Source organism: Pseudopodoces humilis, chromosome 3 (assembly GCF_049639895.1).
Source record: "Pseudopodoces humilis isolate 2021_Gansu_Grassland_sample_001 chromosome 3, ASM4963989v1, whole genome shotgun sequence".
Classification (NCBI taxonomy): domain Eukaryota; kingdom Metazoa; phylum Chordata; class Aves; order Passeriformes; family Paridae; genus Pseudopodoces; species Pseudopodoces humilis.
Window position 1 is genome coordinate 42,222,418 of NC_142202.1, and position 21,253 is coordinate 42,243,670.

The window sequence follows — 21,253 nt, forward strand, 5'->3', positions numbered from 1 at the left end:
AGTGGGGAAGCTGTTCAGCCAAACATGAGGAAATGTGAGCTGTGATAATAGAACATATATGTAACTCTATGAGTTCTTAAAGGTATTTTCTCTCCTTTCTCCTAGATTCATCATTTTTGCACTTCCATGAATCAGATTGTGACATAGGAGGATCATCAGCTTGTGAATCTATGCTTTCCCTGAATACAGAAAAAATTCTGGTATGTTATCAGGAATATAACGTATGATATAATGGATTATTGAAGTTGCAGATCACTTCAGCTGCATAACCAGTTAGAATGAAGTTCAGGGAAATAAATGCAAATAGAATCTGTTAATCAGTAGGCATAGCTGCCTAAAAGGCCTAAGTGCAAATAAATTCAAGTTGCTCATAAAAGTATTTGTAATAATCCGTCATGAGTCTTTAGGGCTGTCAACTAATTGAAGCAGATGTTGTCACTGAGAGCGAACCTTCACCTCAGTTAATCAGCCAATTAATTTTTTGGTTTTGGGGATGCAGGGGCTATGCCTGAAAAAGGGGGAGGTGCATGAGTTTCTACCCAGATTATCTTTTTGAGGTTTACCACAAAACGCATGTAAAAGTAGGAGTAATGACTTCCAGTCTCTACGGAAGTAATGTTGTACAACAATGAGAGTTAGAGGCTTCGGACCGTGTTTCACTAAATGTGATACTGAGCTGGCATGTGAAGAATATTCTAACAAAAGAGGAGTAATTTTTGGTAAAGAGACCTCAGGAGGATTATTTTGGAATTTGGGTTTTCTTGCAACACTACTCTTAGCCTTTTGAGAACACAGGTTTGATGTTACATCTTCAGTCCAATAGAGTGTAGGTGTTGAAAATCTTCAGATGATTTCCATGTAAATATACAAAGTAGCCTTGGCAAACTTTTAGAAATTATTGGCTGTGAGGAAGTATGTAAGCAATATTATATTTTGAAACAACTTCTGCAAAGGTGGCACTTGGAATTAAAACTACGGTACTGCGAATCCACTGAGCCAATTATTTAACTTGAATATTCTCCTTAGACTTCATCATATATTGGTCAGAAGAGCTATCTAGTCTAGAGCTATCTAGTCCAACAGTACCAGCAATTCTTTCTATTTGTAGGTAAGAAATTTCCCTGCTAAAAAACAACCAAAATGGTTTTTGAGAGAGCAAGAAGTAAACCTGTTGGAATATGGTGCTATGATGAAAATTCTCCTGCTTCTTGAAGACAGAGTGACTGACGTTTTTTTTTTGTGTGTAGAGTTGCAGGATATTTAACCTGTACCTGAATTCAAAGTTTTTTGGGGAAGTATGAAACCACTTTCTCTGCCAAAAGCCAATGGTTCTGGTAGTCTGTAATGACAAAACAGGTGAGGTAGTGGTACTTCTCTTGCTGCCACAGGTAGCTCAGTAACCCATAGGAAATTATTCTAATGTATTGTGAGATTCTTCTGCTTGTGGCTTATTTTCCAATGCCAGTGTGGAATCTTGCTATAGCTTATCTTTTTCTGCAGAGAAAAATGTATAGATCTGTTTTTGGAAATCCAGTAAGGAAGAGTCCTTCAGTAAAAATGTTGTGCTGTTTTTCGTAATATTAGGAAAATTATAGAAAAATAATGTTTTACAGAGTTAAGTGTTAAACATCATTTTCTGAATATTGCACAAAGGCCATTGCTGATATAAAAATGTTGTGTTTGTAGATGCATATGGACTGCAATTTTTCTTGTTGTCATATCTGTTGAACCCTGCTCATTTTTGTGCTGTTTTTTAATGTTTTTTCTATGTAAGGGAAATAACTGCCACACTCCATTACTGCAGAGGTGCAGATACAGGTGGAGTAACAATTTTCAATGTTAAGGTGTAATGTAGAGCTCATACATCATCTTTAAATGCACTAAAAAAAAAAGGTTTGTAAAATCCATTTGTTAATCGTTCATGCTTTCCAAAATACTGAAGTTCTTAGAGCGGACCAAACATTCTCCTCATCATTAGACACACACAGGGCAAAAACTGTGAAATGGGATTTGACCATTTAACTTTTGCACTTTGTAGATAAATGAAATGTCTGCGTCGTGGACATAAGCAATGTGACTACTTTTTTTTGGATAGGAAAAACAACCTTAAAGGAGGACAGTAGTGGAAATGAGCTGTTTAGTTGAATTGAAAGAAGAGAACTGAATGGAGAGAGATGTTATTTTTCCCTCTTGTTCCCTAAAACAGTTTGAAAGACCTATTAATTTAAGTGAACATTTTGTATTTTTCTAACATAAGCTACTCCAGTAGGCTTACAGCTGTCTATAGAAAGTACTTGTGGAAATAAACAGAGCTGAGTATTTCTACATTTCTGAGGGGCTTTTCTTTGACAGTATTGGTTTCTATAGGTGTGTTATTTAGGGAACAGACATCCTAGGTAATGGCTACAATTTGAACAAAGCGTAGAACTGATAGAATGTCATTGTTGAAAAGACAGGCTCTTTAGTATGGCATTGTGAAGTTAAACTTTTCTATATTGATGGAGTGATATTCTTTTCAGTGTTTATTTTTAGTGTTTTCTGCAGTACTTTTCCCTTTGCAGGAGACATAGGAATATTTATATGGTAAACAGTATAAACTTTCATATGAAGTTAGCTGTCTTATAAAGGCCTAAAAACTTCACCTTAAACAAATATAATACAGAAACATCAATTCCTGGTAAAATGCTGAAAATGTTCTTTCTGAGGTTTGGTTACCCTTATGTTAGAGCAGGTAACAGCAGCATATGACTGAAAAGAAGTCAGATGCTCCCTGTGGAAGACTAGGAATGAACTTGATTTGAGTTACTCTAGTGAAATCACATTAGTTTTAACTTCATGTTTTAAGGCATTCTCTTAAGGATTTAAGACATGGATTTTCTGTTAAACTCTGTGTTGTTGTTTGCTGAACACTTAAAAACGTGATGTTTTACAGAGTCAAGCGAAGTTGCTTGCAGAGCAAAAACGATTTCCATTTGCTACTGATAATGACAACACAAATGAAGAATTGGGTAAGATGTTTTATATAAGGCTTGGGCAGGTGAACGATGTGCTGATTATTAGCACTAAATGTTTTGAAAATTGATGATTGAAGGGATGCATTAACTTGAAATTGATATTACTAAGTCTGGAAATACAGCAAGTTTTCTCTGGTTGTATAAAGCAAATACTTATCTTTATTGCCAAAAACCTTTCCTGCTTTCTTCACTAAAATTCTTCACCATGTCTGCTTAAGCAGATGTTCAAAAAGAATTCTCAATAAGTCCTTTTTAACAGACTCAGTTACTTCCTGTTTCCATTTTTCTGTGAATATTGATGACTAAAACTGTTCAAACACCCAGAAAATTCTACCAATCCAATATGTTTTCTATGAAGCATAGATTTGGGATCTGTTTCCTGTTTTCACACTACTCCCATCAAAACTTACATGCAGCAGGAAGTCTTTCTGAATTATGTCCTAGGCTGCTAGTTGAAGTTTTTTCAAAGCACACACAGCACAAAAAAATGGGAGCATTTCAAATAAATGAACAGGAAATACTGTTCTCAAAGGATTCAAAAATGGAGTGGCACTGGTTCTTCAAATGCAGAGGTATTACAAGGCAGCAAAGAGTTTGTTGAGGATGGGTGTCAAGGAAGGCAGCACACTGTCTTTTATATAAGAGCAAAGTGAGATTTTATTCCCCTCTAATAAACTTAAAACAATTAAGAAGGTTTTTTTTTTTTTTGACATAGTTTCTACCTTCATGGATTTATCCAGGAAAATTTGAGGGCTTAATCTTTTTTCATATCCTAGACCACCTAGCTATGTTCATGGAATCCTACAAGGAATACCAGACTTCTATTCAGACGAAAATAGCTGATACTTTCAGTATCTGTTCTGTATCCTTGGAAGACTATGCCAGAAGGTTTCTCCTCATGTTTGGCATGTAGGCTGGCATGGTTTGAGGAGCCTGGTTTTGTCCTTGTTTGTGCTACTTTTAACTGTTCTGACGAAAAGTAGCTCAGAGTGTATGGGGTCTTCTGAAGGAATGTTGTGACTGAAATACTTTGGCTAATGGGCTATTGTTAACCATTAGATCTTTTCATAATGAACTACTTGTATTTTTCTAATATTAAAGATTAAAAAAATCAAAAAGATACTGTTTAAAAAGAAGCTGATACTGTATCAGCTACTAGCTGTCAACCACTTGCCATAGTTTTACATACAGTTCCTAGTTTGGCATTTTGCTGAGTGTCTCCTTATAAACTATATACAGTCATTATCAGCAAGACAACTGAGTGACAGTATAAATCTTGATTATCTTGCATCCTCCACATTTTTTTCTTAACACTGGAATGGATGAGTTGACGTTTTATGTCCCAGCTCTTCTGTGTTCTGGGATTGGAATCCAAAAGATGATACTAATAACTGTATAGTCTTGAAGAAGAATGAAATAAGAAAAATTCAAGAGCTTTATATCCTGACCTTCACCCGGCCCATTTTTTTCCCTTTTTTGGCAATACTGTGTATTTGTGCCAAGTGAAGCTTTTTATGTATTGAGGAGAAAGCTTTTATTGCACACAAATATTTCCTTTTTAATAATAGAAGTGCTCTGAGTATGAGACAAGCTCTGGATTAAATACATTTTTATTTATCTTTCATTTAACTGTTTTCCTTTCTAATGAACTGTGCTTAGCAACACTGCCAAAACAATGTGGCTCTGCCTGCCTGAAAGATAAGTGTCTGTGTCCTATTAATAATGCCTTTGCTTTAACTGACTGATTTGTCTCTTTTCATGTTTGAATAAATAATTAAGAGGTGCCTCTTCCATTCTCTTTGGATGACTGCTAAATTCATTAAAAGTGAGGAAAGGTGAAATCCTGCTCATAGTTCCACTGCCAGCTGTTTGAACAAACTGCCTGGGGAAAAGTTCTAACTTTCATAGCTGTGGTCTTCAGATACTGTGTTTTGTTTGCAGTGTAGGCAGAGCTTAGTTCAGAGTTAAGAATTGTGAGAGATTAAAACATGCAAAATGAAACAATGTTGAAATACTCAGCTGTTAGAACTGGACTTCAGTCATGCAAGCACAGCTACAGTTTTCCAGTCTTGTGATTTGACTGTATTTTCATATCTTACGGAGATTACAGGAACATATTTCTAATGGTCTGTTTCTTTTTCAAACACTTGGCTTCTACTTCAAAACGGGGGGATGTGTAAGAACTTGAAAGTTTTTCATAATTATAACTTCGGTAAAGACTCGGTTGTTTTTCAGTTTCAATTTTATAAATAATGAAATCAGTTTAGTTGAGGTATTTCTGGGTAATTCAAGTGAAGGAAAACCTTATTGTGAACTAATAAAGATTAGCAATATGTGTACAAACAAGTAGAATTTCCCTAATCAAATTGTCAAAAAAAGTTAGTGATAGCCAGGTGTCACTTTTAATTGAGAAAGCATCCAGGGCTATTGTATTGGGATCATAGTACCTCTCCTGATCGTAAGTATTTTAGAAGCAAACATGGGCCTTTTCCTGAGCAACTTGTAAAAAGGAGAGAAAGAACCCACAAACAAATCAAAAAACCCCAAAACAGCTCTGAAGAGCACAGTATGAATTGAGTAATTAATGCATGCTAGGTAGTGGCTAAGGGAAGTCATGTCATTTTGGTAGCCATTCAGGAATCCTCTGACTGTTTTAATCTTCACTGGAATGTAGGAACTTAAACATTTTACAATTTGGTAGTATTTAATATTTTTAAAAGTCTGGTTTTTTGTTTGTTTGTTTTATTTACATTTTTAATGTTTTGATAGCACTTGCTTACGTGTTGATTGGCAACGGCTTGTATGATGAAGCTATACGACATTTTTCAACAATGCTGCAGGTAAGTTTTCTGCTTGGACCCCAAAAAATAACTTAATGAAAATACCCATTGCCACATATGGCTTTTAATAAAATAACTATTAAATTAAGGATTTTTAAATGAAAGTAATTATTCTACTGTTTGTTCATTTTCTTTTCCATCCAAACATAAGCATACTCTTAGAACTGGGTGATCAGTATCTTGGTTATTTGGTGAGTATTTTTCTCATCTGTAGGCATAAAGTTTTTATGGCATTTTGACCAAAAAAGCACATGTTTTCAGAAACCTGACCTCTGCAGAGCTGAAGTTCCTTAGATTGTCTGCTTATTGTGTAGGCTGAGATATTTTAAAGTAGACTTTTTTGGGTGACAGCATGTTGCCAGTAGCGTGAGAAAAAAGCTCTGATAGAGATAATTTATTGCTGGTGGCAAGTAACACATTGCTTTCACAAAGATAAATGATTTTATATGCTGGCTTTATCAATGGTAAGAGTTTGATTGGTTTAATATATAAAGAAAACATAAGTAATACTTATATTGTGAGTGTTTTTCCTGACCAAAATAAAGAATTTAGAATCTTCTGTGGTTAAGTAGGAGGTAGTAACATTTAAAAGAAAACGAACTCGAACAATTTATAAGCTTCAACTAAAGATGATTTCAAAGTACTGCATTTTTATGGCTAAAACCTGGAACATCCAGAAGCATGGACATACTTTTTCATTTTAACTGTTTAAAGTACACAAATGCAAGCTGAAAGCAATACTGCAAATAATAGCATGTATTTTTTTCTTAAGTGTCATATGGCTTGTTCTTAAATTGAGTGGAAGTGTGGCAATTTAATGGAATTATTCCAGGGAATTTATCTGAGGACAAGAACCTTTGGGGTTTTTGTGTGCTTTTATTTTTATTTGGTTGATATAGGTGTTAGTGATATCTGTCTTTGATTTGTTTTAATGTGAGGATTTTTTTTTACCCTAAAGAGAAATCCTGCTTCCCAAACCACTGGATTTACGTATTGCTTCCTGTCTTTATTCAGAAGGAAACTTAAAACAAGTGAAGATAAGCAAGATATACCAACTGTAGGAAGATACTGGGGGAAGTGTTTGTGTAATAGAGTACTTCTGCAATGCCCACAGCTCAGTTTAAAGAATGCTTTAATATCATGCTTATGGTATGCGTGAAAGGCTGTAAAGTGATCATGATTGTTCATTGTCTATTTTCTACAAGGCAATTTTAAATACATATAAAGTGAGCATTTAACTGAGTAAAACAGCCTTGCTTAGCCATGGTATTAAAAATAGGAAGTTGCCTGCTGTTGATGTTGCCAAGTGTAAACCTGGAATCAGCTCAAGTCTGGCAAGCTGCCAGCATTGATATGCCACGTATTCTGTTGTTTTGTCCATGGCAGAGTTTGTTTCTTGGGAAGCTGTTTATTTCTTGGCAGATGTCCCAATTAAGTAAGACCAGGCCTGTGCAACAAACTTTTGTAGCACTGCTGTGTACCTTGCAGAAGATGGTGTGATTCCTGACTGATTTTCAAGGAAACTGACTACATAGGCATTGTTGTCAACACTGTTGTGTTGACAAAACAGTTTTGCTGTGTCGTACTTGAAATTTGTGTGGAAAACTGTGGTTGGAGTAAACGACATCAAACAAGAAGTAGATTTACTATGTAGGGTGCACAAAGTGCCCAAATAGGAAAGTCACAAAATCAAATCTAACTCTAGGAAAGTTGGTTTGAATTTTGCAGAACTATTTAGAATACTTCTGGTTTTAGTTGCTGTCGGAATATAAATTTCATCAAGATGACACAATATCTTGCTCCCAAATTTTAAATCTCAACTTTAAATTGCATACAGAATAAACTTTGAGTGGCCAAATTGTATGTTTCTTATCAGTTCAGTGACATGAGACAGAAGTTGCATAATTGCCAGTAAAGTTACAACTAATGAAGATTGGATAACAGAGTATTCTAATGAATACTGTGTATTCTAATCTATTCCAATGTACATTGTGTAATAGCTTCCGGTAGGTGGTCGCTGGCACTGTAACTGCACACTTTGGCTTTTTTACCAGACAAATACTCCAGAACAATTCCATTAAATTGAATTGGAAGTTGTGAGCATATGAACGTATGACTGTAATACAGTAAATTTCTTTGCCTGGCAGCTGTGATTGTTCATTGCTTACTACTTTAGATCAGCTAAAATTAAATACATATTGAAGAAACCAAAAAACTCACACCACAAATTAATATTTTATTTGTTTAACAGGAGGAACCAGAGCTGGTTAGTGCAATTTATGGACGAGGGATAGCATACGGAAAAAAAGGACTACATGTGAGTAGATAATTTTTTTAAATTAATACCCAACTGAATTATTTTAGTCTGAAATATAAGAAAGCCTGTAACTGGAATAACTAGACTGGTTAGAATGTATTAAGTACACTCCAAAGTCTTTGTGCTGTCCTACTTCCCTGAGGAGTCCCGTGGTCAGTGCTCAAGCCATGGGTGTGTTTGCTTTGTGGGACCGTGGAAGTAAAGCTACACGACATAAGTGTGCCAAAGGAGAAGATAAGGCACTGTTGTGAGTTGTAGATAGTAAGGCTCTGAGCCACTGCTTCTTGAAAGAGTTGCCTGTTAAGATAACAGGCAGTGTCTTGCCTCTGAGAGACAGGTTTATGATGTCCCACTGAATTCATCTCCACATCTGAGCTGTATTTGGAAATGAAAAAGTATTTTATTGTAGCTTGGGAACATTGTCAGCTCTTCCAGTACAGTAAATTTCACATTGGATGTGAGCGTGCCTGTGTGTTGGAGTTCGCGTGGGAGCTTGAACCAGCTTTGCTGCCAAGCAAGGTACCTCTGGAGCTATAAATCTAATATTTATTCACAGATCTAAATTAATAAATTATTAGAGGTACAACACAAAGATGATGTGTACAAACAAAGTTTAGTTTTATTGTTTGTAACAGGTTTTTTTCCCATCTATTTGCAGAATAATGCATCTTGATGTTTTTAGCAAAGTGTGAAGAGCTTTTAATATAAACAGTTACAGTTTCAGACACTTTGCCAATCTAGTTGTCCTTCATCTTGAGAGCATATTAGTCCAAGTATGCACCATTGTTCACCTTGTTTATTTTTCTCCTTTTCAGGATATAAAAAATGCTGAACTTGCTCTGTTTGAGCTCAGTAGGGTGATTAGTCTAGAACCAGATCATCCTGAAGTGTTTGAACAGCGAGCAGAGGTGAGCATTTTTTTTAATGTCTTTTCAGACTTTCGGAGAAGTTGCAATTATACAGTGTTTCCAATTGTATCTTAACTTATTTAATGTCTAAAGCTTGGTGTTCTGTGAACATTCCACCTTTCTTTTAAAATATGCACATTTCCTCTCAAACAGTGTAATTTGTAGAATATTTAGTTTTAAAATAAGGCTTGGATCACATAGAGTTACTCTAGCCAATGGAATGGCATATATTATGTCTAAGTGTTCAGTTTTTGACATAATATATAACAAGATCATTTGTGTTTAGGGTTTTTTTTTTAATAAAATGAACCAAAATATCACTTGAACCTTAACTGTTTGCACCTTCTGTCACCTTAGTAAATCTGTGAATACTAGTTGTTAAAATACCAATTTTTTTTAAAAATTAAATGTTTTGGGTTTATATTTGTGCATGTAATTTAAAAATAATTCCAACCCACATGTATTTTTTATTTTGAAAATCAAGTTTTGTTTTGATAACTAAATTACAGAAAATGGATGTCAAGAAGCAGCTTTGTAGACAAACCAAAAGCATAAATATTTAAGTTAGCATACTGTATAATGATAGCTGCCATAATATTCACAGTTTTAATGGCTTTAGTGATCTCTTAATACATTTTTGAACCTTGATCTAAAAATGTGAAAGGCATTCAAATAATTGGAAACGGATCATTTTCCATTGGTGGAATTTTTTTTTCAAATAAGGCTTAGGAGAATACTTTAATTAATTTTCATTTGAATATGTTGAAATAGCTTGAAATTGAGTATTTTGCTTTGACCGATTTGATTTTAATTTGGAATACAGGGTTTCTGTGAATGCAGTGATGTTCATGTACACTGATAGTTATGAGAAAAATTCTTTCAGATTTACTCTTTTACAGGGTTTTAAAAGCCATAATTGCTGAAATTTATAGTGGAACTTTCTAGCCTATTCTAGCAAATACAATTACTCTGTTACAGCTGAACATGGAAAAGAATAATACTCACATTTCTAAAACAAATCTATTCAGTCTGTCTTCTCTGAACTGTGTTTTTATTTTATTCTCTTAGATATTGTCCCCACTAGGACGAATCAGTGAAGCATTATCAGATCTCACCAAAGCTATTCAGCTTCAACCATCAGCAAGGCTCTACAGGCACAGAGGTACCCTTTACTTCATATCTGAGGTTAGTGGATTTGGGGGATTCTCTGGCTTTGGTTGTGGGGATGTTGTTCATTATTTTGTTGACTTCTTTGCTAGTTGTTACTTTTGTTCTAGAACTTCTTTCCTATTTAGTTAAAAAAAACCTAAACAAATAAAACCATAAAAGCCCTGATGCTCCTGTAGCTGGCTTTCTGACAGTTCAGAGGTATTCTCTAAGTACTTAATTTGCAAATCTATTTAATTAAGTATTTAATTTGCAAATCTATTTAATGCAGAGAATCAAAGGACAAGTACCTTGCATGCACACCTCAGATTTTTTTGTTTGAGGAGCAGGATGTAGGTAAAGACCTTGACTTGATTTATAACTTGTGGCTGCATTTAATTAGTATTGATAAACAGCAGTCTAAAAAGGAAAATAGTTACGGTCAAGGCAGTAAGTCCTCTATATACTTAAGAAAAAACACTCCTCAATAACACAATAAACAAAAAACCCCTACAAAAATACTTAAATCCCATTTTGCTATGTGATCTGTGTATGTTCTTGAAGCTTTAATGTAGGTCAAGTAGCTTGATCTTCAAAGATAGTGTGAATACTAGGTTGCTGATTTCCTACTTGATTCTTCTGATTTCACTCTTTGCTTCCTGCTATTTTTCCATTTACATTACTATGTTTTATATAGCATTTCCTGTAAAAGTTGGAAGTGTATTGTGCATTCTTTGATGTTCTCATTGGTAGTTGATAATCATTGCTGCTTAGCCTTGAGACTGACTTTATATATTAAATAAAATTCTGTAATTTACTTTTATAAAAATGAAAGTATGTATCTCTTTATTTGTATGGTGTTTCCTGTGTCATCTGAAATCTTCTTTATCATAGGATTATGCAACAGCCCATGAAGATTTTCAGTGCTCACTGGAACTGAACAGAAATCAGCCTATAGCTATGCTTTATAAAGGCTTAACCTTCTTTCATAGAGGACTTTTGAAGGTAAACCTATATTAAACAATAGTTCATGTAGAATAATACCTTTTATTTGAAGTTATTTCCATGAAGTAGTAGATAAATCATTGGTGTTGATATATATGTTTTCTCTCACATAGGGAAGATTTTTAAGGTAAAAGAATGCAAGCAAAAAAAAAAAAAAAGATTCCGTGATATGTAAATACTGCAGGTCTTGTTGAATCTTAGTAGATTGGTGATAACAGACATGTTTAAGGAGTGCTTTGAAAGAAATTTGTATTTAGCACCTCTGCTAGTATTTGAATGGTTATGTTTAAAAATTTCAGAATGAAATGGAAATTTCTTAGGTTTTGGGAGGGGGAGAGGGATGAAGAGGAATATAATTTTAAAACTTCCTCGAATGAGCTAGGGAGTAATCAAAGAAGTGCTGGTAGACCCTTGCATTTATGCATGTTTATTTCAGTTATGTGTTGTTTCAGGAAGGCTGATACATAACTTGAGGGAGTGTAATTGCTCCTTCAATTTCTAAAATCAGCAGGGAAGTAAGTTCTTCCCATCAGTTCTTCCCATCTTTTTTAATTTTTCATCATTTTTTGACTCAAAACTTCTCTCTGTTTTAGATATAGTAATATTGCCCCTGTTTCTTGTTTGTAAAGTATTTAGAGGTACTGCTGCCATTTTTCAGAGAGGATTATAATTAGACAAGTTCTCTGAAGTCCTCAGTTTGAAAAATGAAGATGTAATGGTGTGATTCCTGAATTCCAACAGTGAAAACTGTCTTTTTTTTTTAACCTCTGATAGCAGCTTGGGGTTCGTTAAGGGTTGTATGCAGAGTCTGGAGACAACCCAGGACTCCTGAGTTTCAGCCCACTATCTTTCATAGGCAATCACTATTTTTTAATCTCTTTTTTTTCTGCAGTCCACTTCCTCACTTTTTTAGTACCCAAGAAGATATTTTTTTCTGCAGTCTTACAGTATGCTGGGAGAATGTCAGACTGTCATTGAACTTTTGTTGTCTGTATCTTCTTGCAGTAAGAAGAGATGCTTGCAAATAATAGTTTGGATTTCTGATTTTTGATATAGGCAACAGAGACCCAAAAAAGTGATGATGAAAATACAGCTGACAAAAATAAATGCTGTCTCAGTTTGCAGAATAGAAGCAAAGTTTTCTTCTTTCTGATACACAGGTCAACACATTTCTGCACTACCACCTCCTTCCCCCCAGTTTCTTTTCTCAAAGGAAGCATCTTCCCTCTCTATTATTCATGTTCAGAGAGATCATCACTGAGTGGTTTTTCATCCCCAGGTACACCTTAGCTTCCAGTCAGATTCAGGCTGCCTTTTAAAGGAAAGCTACATATGCCATCTGTTAGGTTTTGTAAGGCTTGTTGAAAATTGAAGATTTGGGTTGAGGGTAGCTGTGTTCATTTTTGAGTAAAAAGAGATTTATTTGAATCACTGCTTTTGGGAATAATAATCTTGGTTTTAAAATTTACCTGTAGTATATGAGCCTATCCGTAGTTGTAGATGATTGTCCTACATTTTTGTTCAGTGAGTATTTTTGCACACATTGTAGTGCTCAGAATATATTTGATAGTTTTTCTAAATAAGAATTTCTAAATCAACTAAAGATACCGGTCATTCTTTTCTTACAGCATCTAATTTATTGCACTGAAGACTTCAAGATACTTTTCAGGCATTCCTTAGTAATATAAAGTAGTTGATTATTCCATCCTTAATTCTAAATCTCAATATTGAATATTCCAGTTTATGTAGCCACTCTAGTTTGAAAAGCTGAATTCTTAATCAGTTTCTTTGAAAAGGCATATTTCTTTAACCACATGCTTATTTTGTTAGCTTTTGTTTTTATTACATTGTATTCCTCACAACAGTAATAGCAATAATAGCAGCAGTACATACTAGTGTGTGAAGATGATCACTTACTCTGTAATCCCTCAAGAGAAGGATTCCAACTGAGGAAATAACAAAGAATGCAGTAAGACAATTAAAGGCAGAGTGTGGATTTGAAGCAGTCTTTTGGCCTCCAGAATTTAAGGGGTGTATTATGAATGAGGAAGAAAGACTGTAAGGAGAGACTGCTGTGCCTTAAGGACCAGGCTGACCTTTGAAAGCAAGCTCTGAAGGGATTTCATCTCTGAACTCTATGAAAATACTAAAAGAATTGCTCATTCTCACTGCATATTAAGACAAAGGAATTCCAGCTAAATCTGTCAGTACTGATCAATACAGATGTTTCAGTATTTCATTTGTTATGTCATAATTTTTACTCTATAGATTTTGTAATAAAGTCATGCCTTGTTTTTTCCTTCCAAAGCTTTTGATTTATAACTGTACATTCCATAGGTAGTAACTGCTGAGGATGCTGAAATTCAATGAATGTAGTAAGTTACAAATTTTTCTGTTGGTCCATTTCTGTAGGAAGCCATCGAATCCTTCAAAGAAGCTCTGAAGCAGAAAGCAGACTTCATAGATGCCTATAAAAGTCTGGGACAAGCCTACAGGTACCCATATTCAGTCATTTAAAGTAGTTTTTTCATCTGGTTGTGTTCTTTAAAATGCACTCTACATTTTACACATTTGTTACAAAATTGTGCAGAACCAAATGTGATATGTGGTAGCTCCAGTGGCTGGTATAGCTGTGTCAGGATATGTCCAATATAAATAATTTCTGTGTTTGTTTTGTATTTTAATTTAGTCTCTGGTATTTCTTTAAGTCCCCTTAACTCAAAGGTTAGTTAAATGACAGTTTTCAGTAAGATGTGTTTCAGGTGTGCGAAATGATTTTTAAATGATGGAAAGATTTAAAACAACATAAGTTACAGCTGATTAAATCCTGCTTCAGATGTAGTGGCTTTGGTGTTCATGCAATTACTTGAAACTAAAGAGCTGTGGTTAATCAGTATTCTGCTAAAAATTATTTTTGGCAAATGTTTTTAAAACTAGTAAATCTTGGTTTTTTTCTAGAGTTTCTCTTGTTTGAATTAATTTTGTCTAATATAATAATCTTAAAGAAATCAGTGTACTGAATTAAAAAACTATGATAAATTAAACTGTATACTATTTCTATTTTAATTTTTTCAGAACAGTTTCTCTGTGACTGTTTTTACTGCCTGCTTACATGTACAGCTGTCTTGCACATGGAGTAATTCTAGTCAATAAATTTTTAGTTAGTTCCAGTTTTCAAACACCATATGCTTTCTTCTTACTCAGAATTTAAGTAGTTGGTCAAGTTTTAAAAACGTGTTTGTACTTAAAAGTTAGAAAGACCTCTCAAAGATATTTTCTTCCAAGAATGCTTTGTGTAGAAGTTTTATTTACATTAGTTTCTGAAGAAATACCTTAGACATGTGTTTTTACAGCTTTTATGACTGCTGAGGATTGTGTAGATTTGTGGTCTTGTGGGGTTGTATTTCAGAGTACATATTTCTGGGAGTAAGAAACTCTGTGCAGCTGTTGTGTTATTACCACAGAAGAATAGTTGCAAAATTACTGCTTTTGTTACAGAAATTTTCCATTAGTGCTGTGTTTCTCTTCAAAGATATCCCCTTTGGGCACCTTAAAGTCACCTTTAACAGGTAATTTTTTGTCACTGTTGCCTTCCATATTTTTCACTTTCCACATTCTGAAATCACCTAGAGAGCTTGGCAACTTTGATGCTGCTACAGAGAGCTTCCAGAAGGCTTTACTGCTGAATCAAAATCATGTTCAGACATTGCAGCTCAAAGGAATGATGCTTTATCATCATGGTAGCTTAGATGAAGCACTGAAGAATTTTAAGGTAAGCAGGCTCTAGGTAAACACAAAATTTAAATGTTTTAACAAGGTCTTGTTAAAAGACAAGTGCAATAAAATGGACAAATTTCAAAGTTTTTTCATTCTGAGTGTGTGTGCACTTGAGCTAGAAGTATTTCTTTCTGCAATCTGGTTTAAAAGATAAAACCGAACAGTTTGTAATTGAAAAAGTAATCACTAAGGTGATTTCTTTAACTGTTTTATGCGTTTGTAAAACCAGGCTCCGGTTGAAATGTTTTATTTTCTATTTTAAACTGGTAATTGTGTTCTTACTGATACTTTGACTTGAAATGTAAAGCGTTTTCATATTGGATGAAAGAAGAAATGTACTAGTCTGTAATTATCAGCTGAAAATAAGTTACAATGCTTATCTAATTTTTCTAGAGTATTTTCTTCTGACAGACTCAGCATATGTTGTGATTCACTGTGCTTACAGAAATTTTCATGTTGCCAAAATCTTGCCTATCTCTACTGGCTTGACTATCTCTACACTTAAATAATTGCCTTATTTTGTAGACAGAACAAAAAAGGCAGATGTTATTTGCATGCCCATACTCTTAAAACAGGGAATGAAATAAGTTTCGTTTCCAAATGAGTCTGTGCTTATCACAAGGAGAACACTTTTATGTGCATTATTACATATTCACCTTCTATAACCCATTTTGTGGATATTGGTGTGATTGAAAAGATACTTCAACTTCTGAGGTGGTGATGCTCTTCTAAATAAATGTAATTGCTGTAAGAATTGGAGCATTCATTTATGAATCATAAATAGGATTTGCTGTGTGTTTAATATAAATAGCTGACTAACATAGAAGTGTACTAATGCAAGAAGTAGTGAAGGGATGAATGGCGGAAATGACAGAAAAGATATGTATCTGTATAACTAACCCAAAATTATTTGTTATATTGTGTATTTTGGAGTATATTTTGGAGTGTATTTTGCCTAATTTCTCCCAGCTAATGTTGAGCTAATATTGTTAGAGCAAAGTGTGCAAAGCATATTTGCATTGGCAGAGTTTGGGTTTTCTGGTTTTTTTCCCCTTTGATAAAGCTGAAAATATTTTTTCTTACATTTGCTAGCAGTTTTAAATGCTCAGCAGCATTTGAAAGAAAATTATGGTGGAAGTAGATCGTAGTAATCAAGAAATGTTTTCACATGTCTTCTGACCAGACAGGTTGGATTATTTGAGGATGCTCTTTCTGTCTCTTAATTTATGGGTGCTTTGTTCCTTTAATCTCTAGAGATGTCTACAGCTAGAACCATACAATGAAGTGTGCCAGTACATGAAGGGTCTCAGCCATGTTGCAATGGGACAGTTTTATGAAGGCATAAAAGCTCAGACTAAAGTTATGTTAAATGATCCTCTGCCAGGACAGAAGGCCAGTCCAGAATATCTGAAAGTGAAATATCTCCGAGGTAAGTTGGAATTGTTTTGTTTTTTTTAAATTTTGTAAATGCTTCAAAGACCCTAAAAGTGCAAGCTTGCTTGTAGTTATGGTCATTTTAGAGAAACCAGTGTACATTTTCGTGAGCACTGTTGAGTATGTATGTTAAGAAAATGTACTAGTGCAAATACTGATTCTTATTGTTAATACAGTTAAAGCTAGGTCCAAAAATGGAATATACATTTCTATATAAATGAAGACTGTGGTGATACTTAGTTGAAAAAGATTTATTTCTATCTTGGAAATTGGGTAATAGTAAAATTATATTATCTAAAAATAAATGACTTATTAGAGTCATGTTGTTTAACTGACAAGCATATAACCTGGTTACTGTTTTTGTGTAATGGCATAAGTAAACTGATTATTCAAACATTATTTAATTTTATTTCTTTCCTCCAGAGTACTCTAGATATTTGCATGCACATTTGGATACCCCTCTTACAGAGTATAATACTGATATAGATCTTCCTGGAAATTTCAAGGATCACTGGGCAAAAAATCTTCCTTTTCTTATAGAAAATTATGAAGAACAGCCAGGGTTACAGCCACATATAAAGTGAGAATTTTTTATTTTTTAAAGCCTATTTTAAATGTAGAGGTCTGCCACTGAATTCAGTAAGACTGAATTCATTTGAGATATTGGGTGTAATTGCAGCATACTGTCTATTTCAGTGGGCTGGGAGGAGGAATGAGTGTTCTTTATCCTGAGTTTAAGTGTTTCTCACACAAATGGTATTAATCTGTAAAATACAGACTTGTTTGCCAAATGCTTTCAGGACTTTTATAGTCAAGCTATGTCTGATGCATGTTTTTCTCCTCTGTAAGAGATGTGTTATTTCAGAATTTTGAAAGCTATAAGCCTGATGTGCAAGAACTCATATGTGTAGCTGATCATCTGGGTTCCATGATGCAGTATGAGACACCAGGATTTCTTCCAAATAAAAGGATACATAGAGGTATACTGAAAATGCTCTGTAAATTTGAGGGGGTGGGGGGGGAAGTCATTGTGGTGATAATTGAATGCTATATCTTCTCTGTCTGCAAATTAGTTTTATGCTCTGTTTCTTTCAATTGAGATAAAACGTTTAAAATAATCATTATGTCATTTTCTTGACCTAGCTGGGCACTGGAAATCAGAATCTCCAGAATCTCTGGAAATCAGACTTTTTGATCTTGTCCATTCTTTTTCTGTAAATACATTGCTTTCCTGCTTCAGTTTTCCTTTCTGTGCAAAACGGAGTATTTGGCTCTAATTGGTTTTCTGTTTCTGTTGTTGGTACCTCTGTCCTCCTGCGTCACCTCAGCAATGGGATTGGCCACTCTAGAAGTAATGCAAGCTGTGCTGCGGACTTGGGCAAACTCCAAAGTTCGGATGAATGGGAAAACCAGACTGATGCAGTGGAGAGATATGTTTGATATTGCTGTGAAGTGGCGAAGGTAATGCTCACAGAGGACAGAGAGCAAGCCTGGGGTTGGTTGTCATAATGATGAGTGCTCCAGCTAACCAAAGGGCTGCAGTCATTGACAAGAAAATGAACACTTGCTGCCATTCTCTAACTAAAAAGGTTTTGATAAAAGAAAAGGATGGTGTAGGTACAAGGAGTGCCCTTCTTAAAATACTCAATTTTTCTTCTTCTATAAAGGAGGGAAAAAATTGGAATAGCATTTTCCAGTTGAAACAAAGCTGTGAGAGACCATAGTATCCATTGCAGCTAAGGCAAATAAAAACTTACAGTTTCTACTCCAGAAATATCAAATGTTTGAGTTGTATGGTTTTTATCAGAAAAAAAAAACTGTGCTTCAGGAAAAGTTCTTTTCCATAATCTCTGAATTCTAGTTTTTGCCTAAAATTGTTCTGTCTGTGAATAAAGCTGTATTAGAAATATGACATGGATTGAAATGTGTGTCAATGTTGATGTCCTTTGTCTTTGTAGGATAGCTGACCCTGACCAGCCTGTGCTTTGGTTGGACCAAATGCCTGCCCGGAGCCTTAGCAGAGGTTTCAATAATCACATTAACTTAATCAGGTATGAGAGTTTTACCAAACAGCATTCCCACACATACTAAGGGATTGTACCAGGAATTACCAGCTCTTTATGAAACAGAATTTTACAGCAGTGAATGCATGTGTGTTTATTATTTTACTTTAATATTTATTTTATGTCTTCTAATGGAATTTGATTTGATTTGTGTACAATTTTCCCTTATGACATTTCCTCTTTTCCCCAAATTTCAGTTGTACAACTGAGTTATAGCAGTATCTAACAAGGATCCAGAATATGCATATTTTCACATGCTGTTTTTGTTTCCCAAATAACCTTAAATGTATAAAATTTATTAAGTTCATCATACTTGTAATTTTTGCGAATGCTGCCTCTTGAATGCAGTGGCATCGATATTGAAACAATGCTGCTCTATTAGCTTTAGTACCAATTTACAGTGAAGAGGAAAAACATAGTTCTCACAGCTCTTTTCAAGGCAGGCCAGAGTAAAGCAAAAATGACAAAACAAGTAACCTGTGAAAGGTAATAGTTGCACTTACAAATAAAGGTAAAATTTAAAAGATTCAACTACTGTTGTACGTTCCATCTTCTCCCATGCTGCAAAACTCTGTATTTGTAGTCATGACAGTGCTACCTCCTTTGAAGTGGTACAAGTGTGACAGACTCGATGTGGCAACATCACTGTCAATCACAGGAGCAGAGTGTGTTTGTGTAAGTAAATGCGTAGCCAGGTTTCATCTTATTCCACCCCCTCCTGGGAAATACTGAATCTTTGATCTGTCATTCTGCTTTTATATATGTCTATCTCTTTATTCTTTGAGAATCTGTACTGAAGAAGGAGAATAAGGGAAACAAAGCCTTCTCAAGAATTATTTCAGGCAGAGAAGAATAGTGATGTTCTGATGTTCATATGCAGAGGCTAATGAGGATTTGTCCTCACCCTTCCACTTTGTGGAATAGACCCTAGCAGCCTCTCCATTACTTTATGGAGTGGTTAATGCAGCATTAAACTCCAGTGCAGATCATTTATTTTGCAAGTTGTGCTGCTTTTTGAACAGTCTTGTGCTCAGGCTTATCTCTTCACTCAAGCCAAGTGTTACATTTGGGCTCTAAGCTGTTTCCATCTCTGCTGTTGCTGCATTTCTCTCTTGTTGTATGTACAATGCAGCAGAAACCACAGCCATCTTTACTTGGAGAGAGAGATGCATTCCATACTTCACCTGTTTCTTCATGGTTTAATTTCTAAATGGGAGAGTAAAAGCCTAACTTTTAGGTGATCTGTGTTGGCAGAAAGGCATTCATGTAACAACACTTAATTAACATCCTGAAACTAATACTGAACGTTTAATCTGCGGAAATACGTCGTTGTTCAGGATCTCTGTGTCAGGAACTCTTGTTTTGCAGCGGCAGAGTACTTCACTTGTTTTCCTTTCATCAGAGAGTGCTGGCAAAACTGACAATGTACTGTTACAGCTGTTTTGGTTGTTTTATAGAAGTCTGAAATAAGCTTCATGAACGGTCAGAATTGTAGGCCCACAATGAACCTAATTCTAACCTTTTTGGTTTGGCTCAGCCTTGGCTTTTGGGGATCACATCAGCATTTCGGTTGTGCTTATTTGATAGCTAAGTAGTGGTTCTCTGAATAACACTGGTTTGTTGCCTTTTTTGAAGAAACAATAAATTTAAAGCAGCCTAAATACCACTGCCTTAGGAGTTGCTCATGCTTTAGTACTGGATGGTGATTGCATTCTTTTTGACTCTGGAAACCTGTTCTGGTTTGGTCTTTCTCCAGCCTTAAGTAATAGCCACTTTCTCTAACGAGCTTTCTGTTGTGATGTGTTTCTGCTTTTGGCTCCATCCTGATTATTTCACATGATGTGAGGGATAGAATAAATGAACATACTAAGTGGTAGTGGCTGTTTCTGTAAAATTTATTTTAGTTTTGAAGCATGTTCTAGTTCACTATGATTTCTAAATGACAATTTATTCTTAAAGAATTATGCAGATTTGTATATTTCCCTTTTTACATTACTCAGCTTGTAAAATGTCTGCTGATTGAAGAGACTAAAAGGGCACTGAGCTTTCCTTTTCTTGATAACTGAGATAGCTTTATGGTCTTCTGACTATCCTGCAGGAAGATACACTTAGTTTTATAGTTAGGTTATGGTTTGAAAGTTATACTCACACTAAGGCTGAATTCTTTCTAAAATAGCATGACTACCTGACAGCCAAGTATAACAGTAGATTTAGGCTGACAAATAGCAGTTTGCGTGGTTATTATGTATGTTAGGATAAAAGATGTTAGGCAAGAAGTGTAGCAACAGCAGTTGGGTGTTCTAGCATTTGTAGAAGATCTAGTCATGCTGAGCTCAAGCTGTCTCTAGGTTTTATTTCATCTGAATTGTACACCAGGAATTTCTGTGGACAGAAATACTTGGATTACTTGTCTGTTAGCACAACCTTTTTCTTTACTCGAATCCTTTCCATTGGAAGTCCAGTATTGTTCAGTGTTTCCTGTTAAATGAGTCTTGTAACAGAGGCATTAGCATTCAGTGTCTACTGAATTATTTTTTTTTCTTTTCCAGAATGGCAAAATGTTTGGAGTGTGTCAGAAAATAAAAACCTTCTTTGGATTTTTTTTTTTTGTGTCAATTTGGAGACCTTTTTTAAAAGATATATAAGAAACATCTTGCACTTCACAATTTTTGATAGGCTTTCAGATCTTAATGTTCTCAAGATGCAAATGTGTCAGCTGTCTCTTTGTTGGCCTGTAGACAAGGGTGAA

At 34.9% G+C, this 21,253-nt stretch overlaps 1 protein-coding gene across 1 annotated transcript in view; it reads left to right on the plus strand.

Annotated features, from left to right (window-relative positions):
- TTC13 (tetratricopeptide repeat domain 13) overlaps window positions 1-21,253 on the plus strand; it is a 39,037-nt gene that overhangs the window by 3,722 nt on the left and 14,062 nt on the right. The window contains exons 2-15 of the mRNA XM_005518560.3: window positions 106-200; window positions 2,933-3,008; window positions 5,784-5,854; window positions 8,106-8,171; window positions 8,987-9,079; window positions 10,148-10,264; window positions 11,120-11,230; window positions 13,643-13,725; window positions 14,861-15,002; window positions 16,262-16,436; window positions 16,865-17,021; window positions 17,291-17,421; window positions 17,770-17,902; window positions 18,400-18,492. Of these exons, the coding sequence (XP_005518617.2) occupies window positions 106-200; window positions 2,933-3,008; window positions 5,784-5,854; window positions 8,106-8,171; window positions 8,987-9,079; window positions 10,148-10,264; window positions 11,120-11,230; window positions 13,643-13,725; window positions 14,861-15,002; window positions 16,262-16,436; window positions 16,865-17,021; window positions 17,291-17,421; window positions 17,770-17,902; window positions 18,400-18,492 (1,543 nt within the window). The remainder of the gene's footprint in view (window positions 1-105; window positions 201-2,932; window positions 3,009-5,783; window positions 5,855-8,105; window positions 8,172-8,986; window positions 9,080-10,147; window positions 10,265-11,119; window positions 11,231-13,642; window positions 13,726-14,860; window positions 15,003-16,261; window positions 16,437-16,864; window positions 17,022-17,290; window positions 17,422-17,769; window positions 17,903-18,399; window positions 18,493-21,253) is intronic.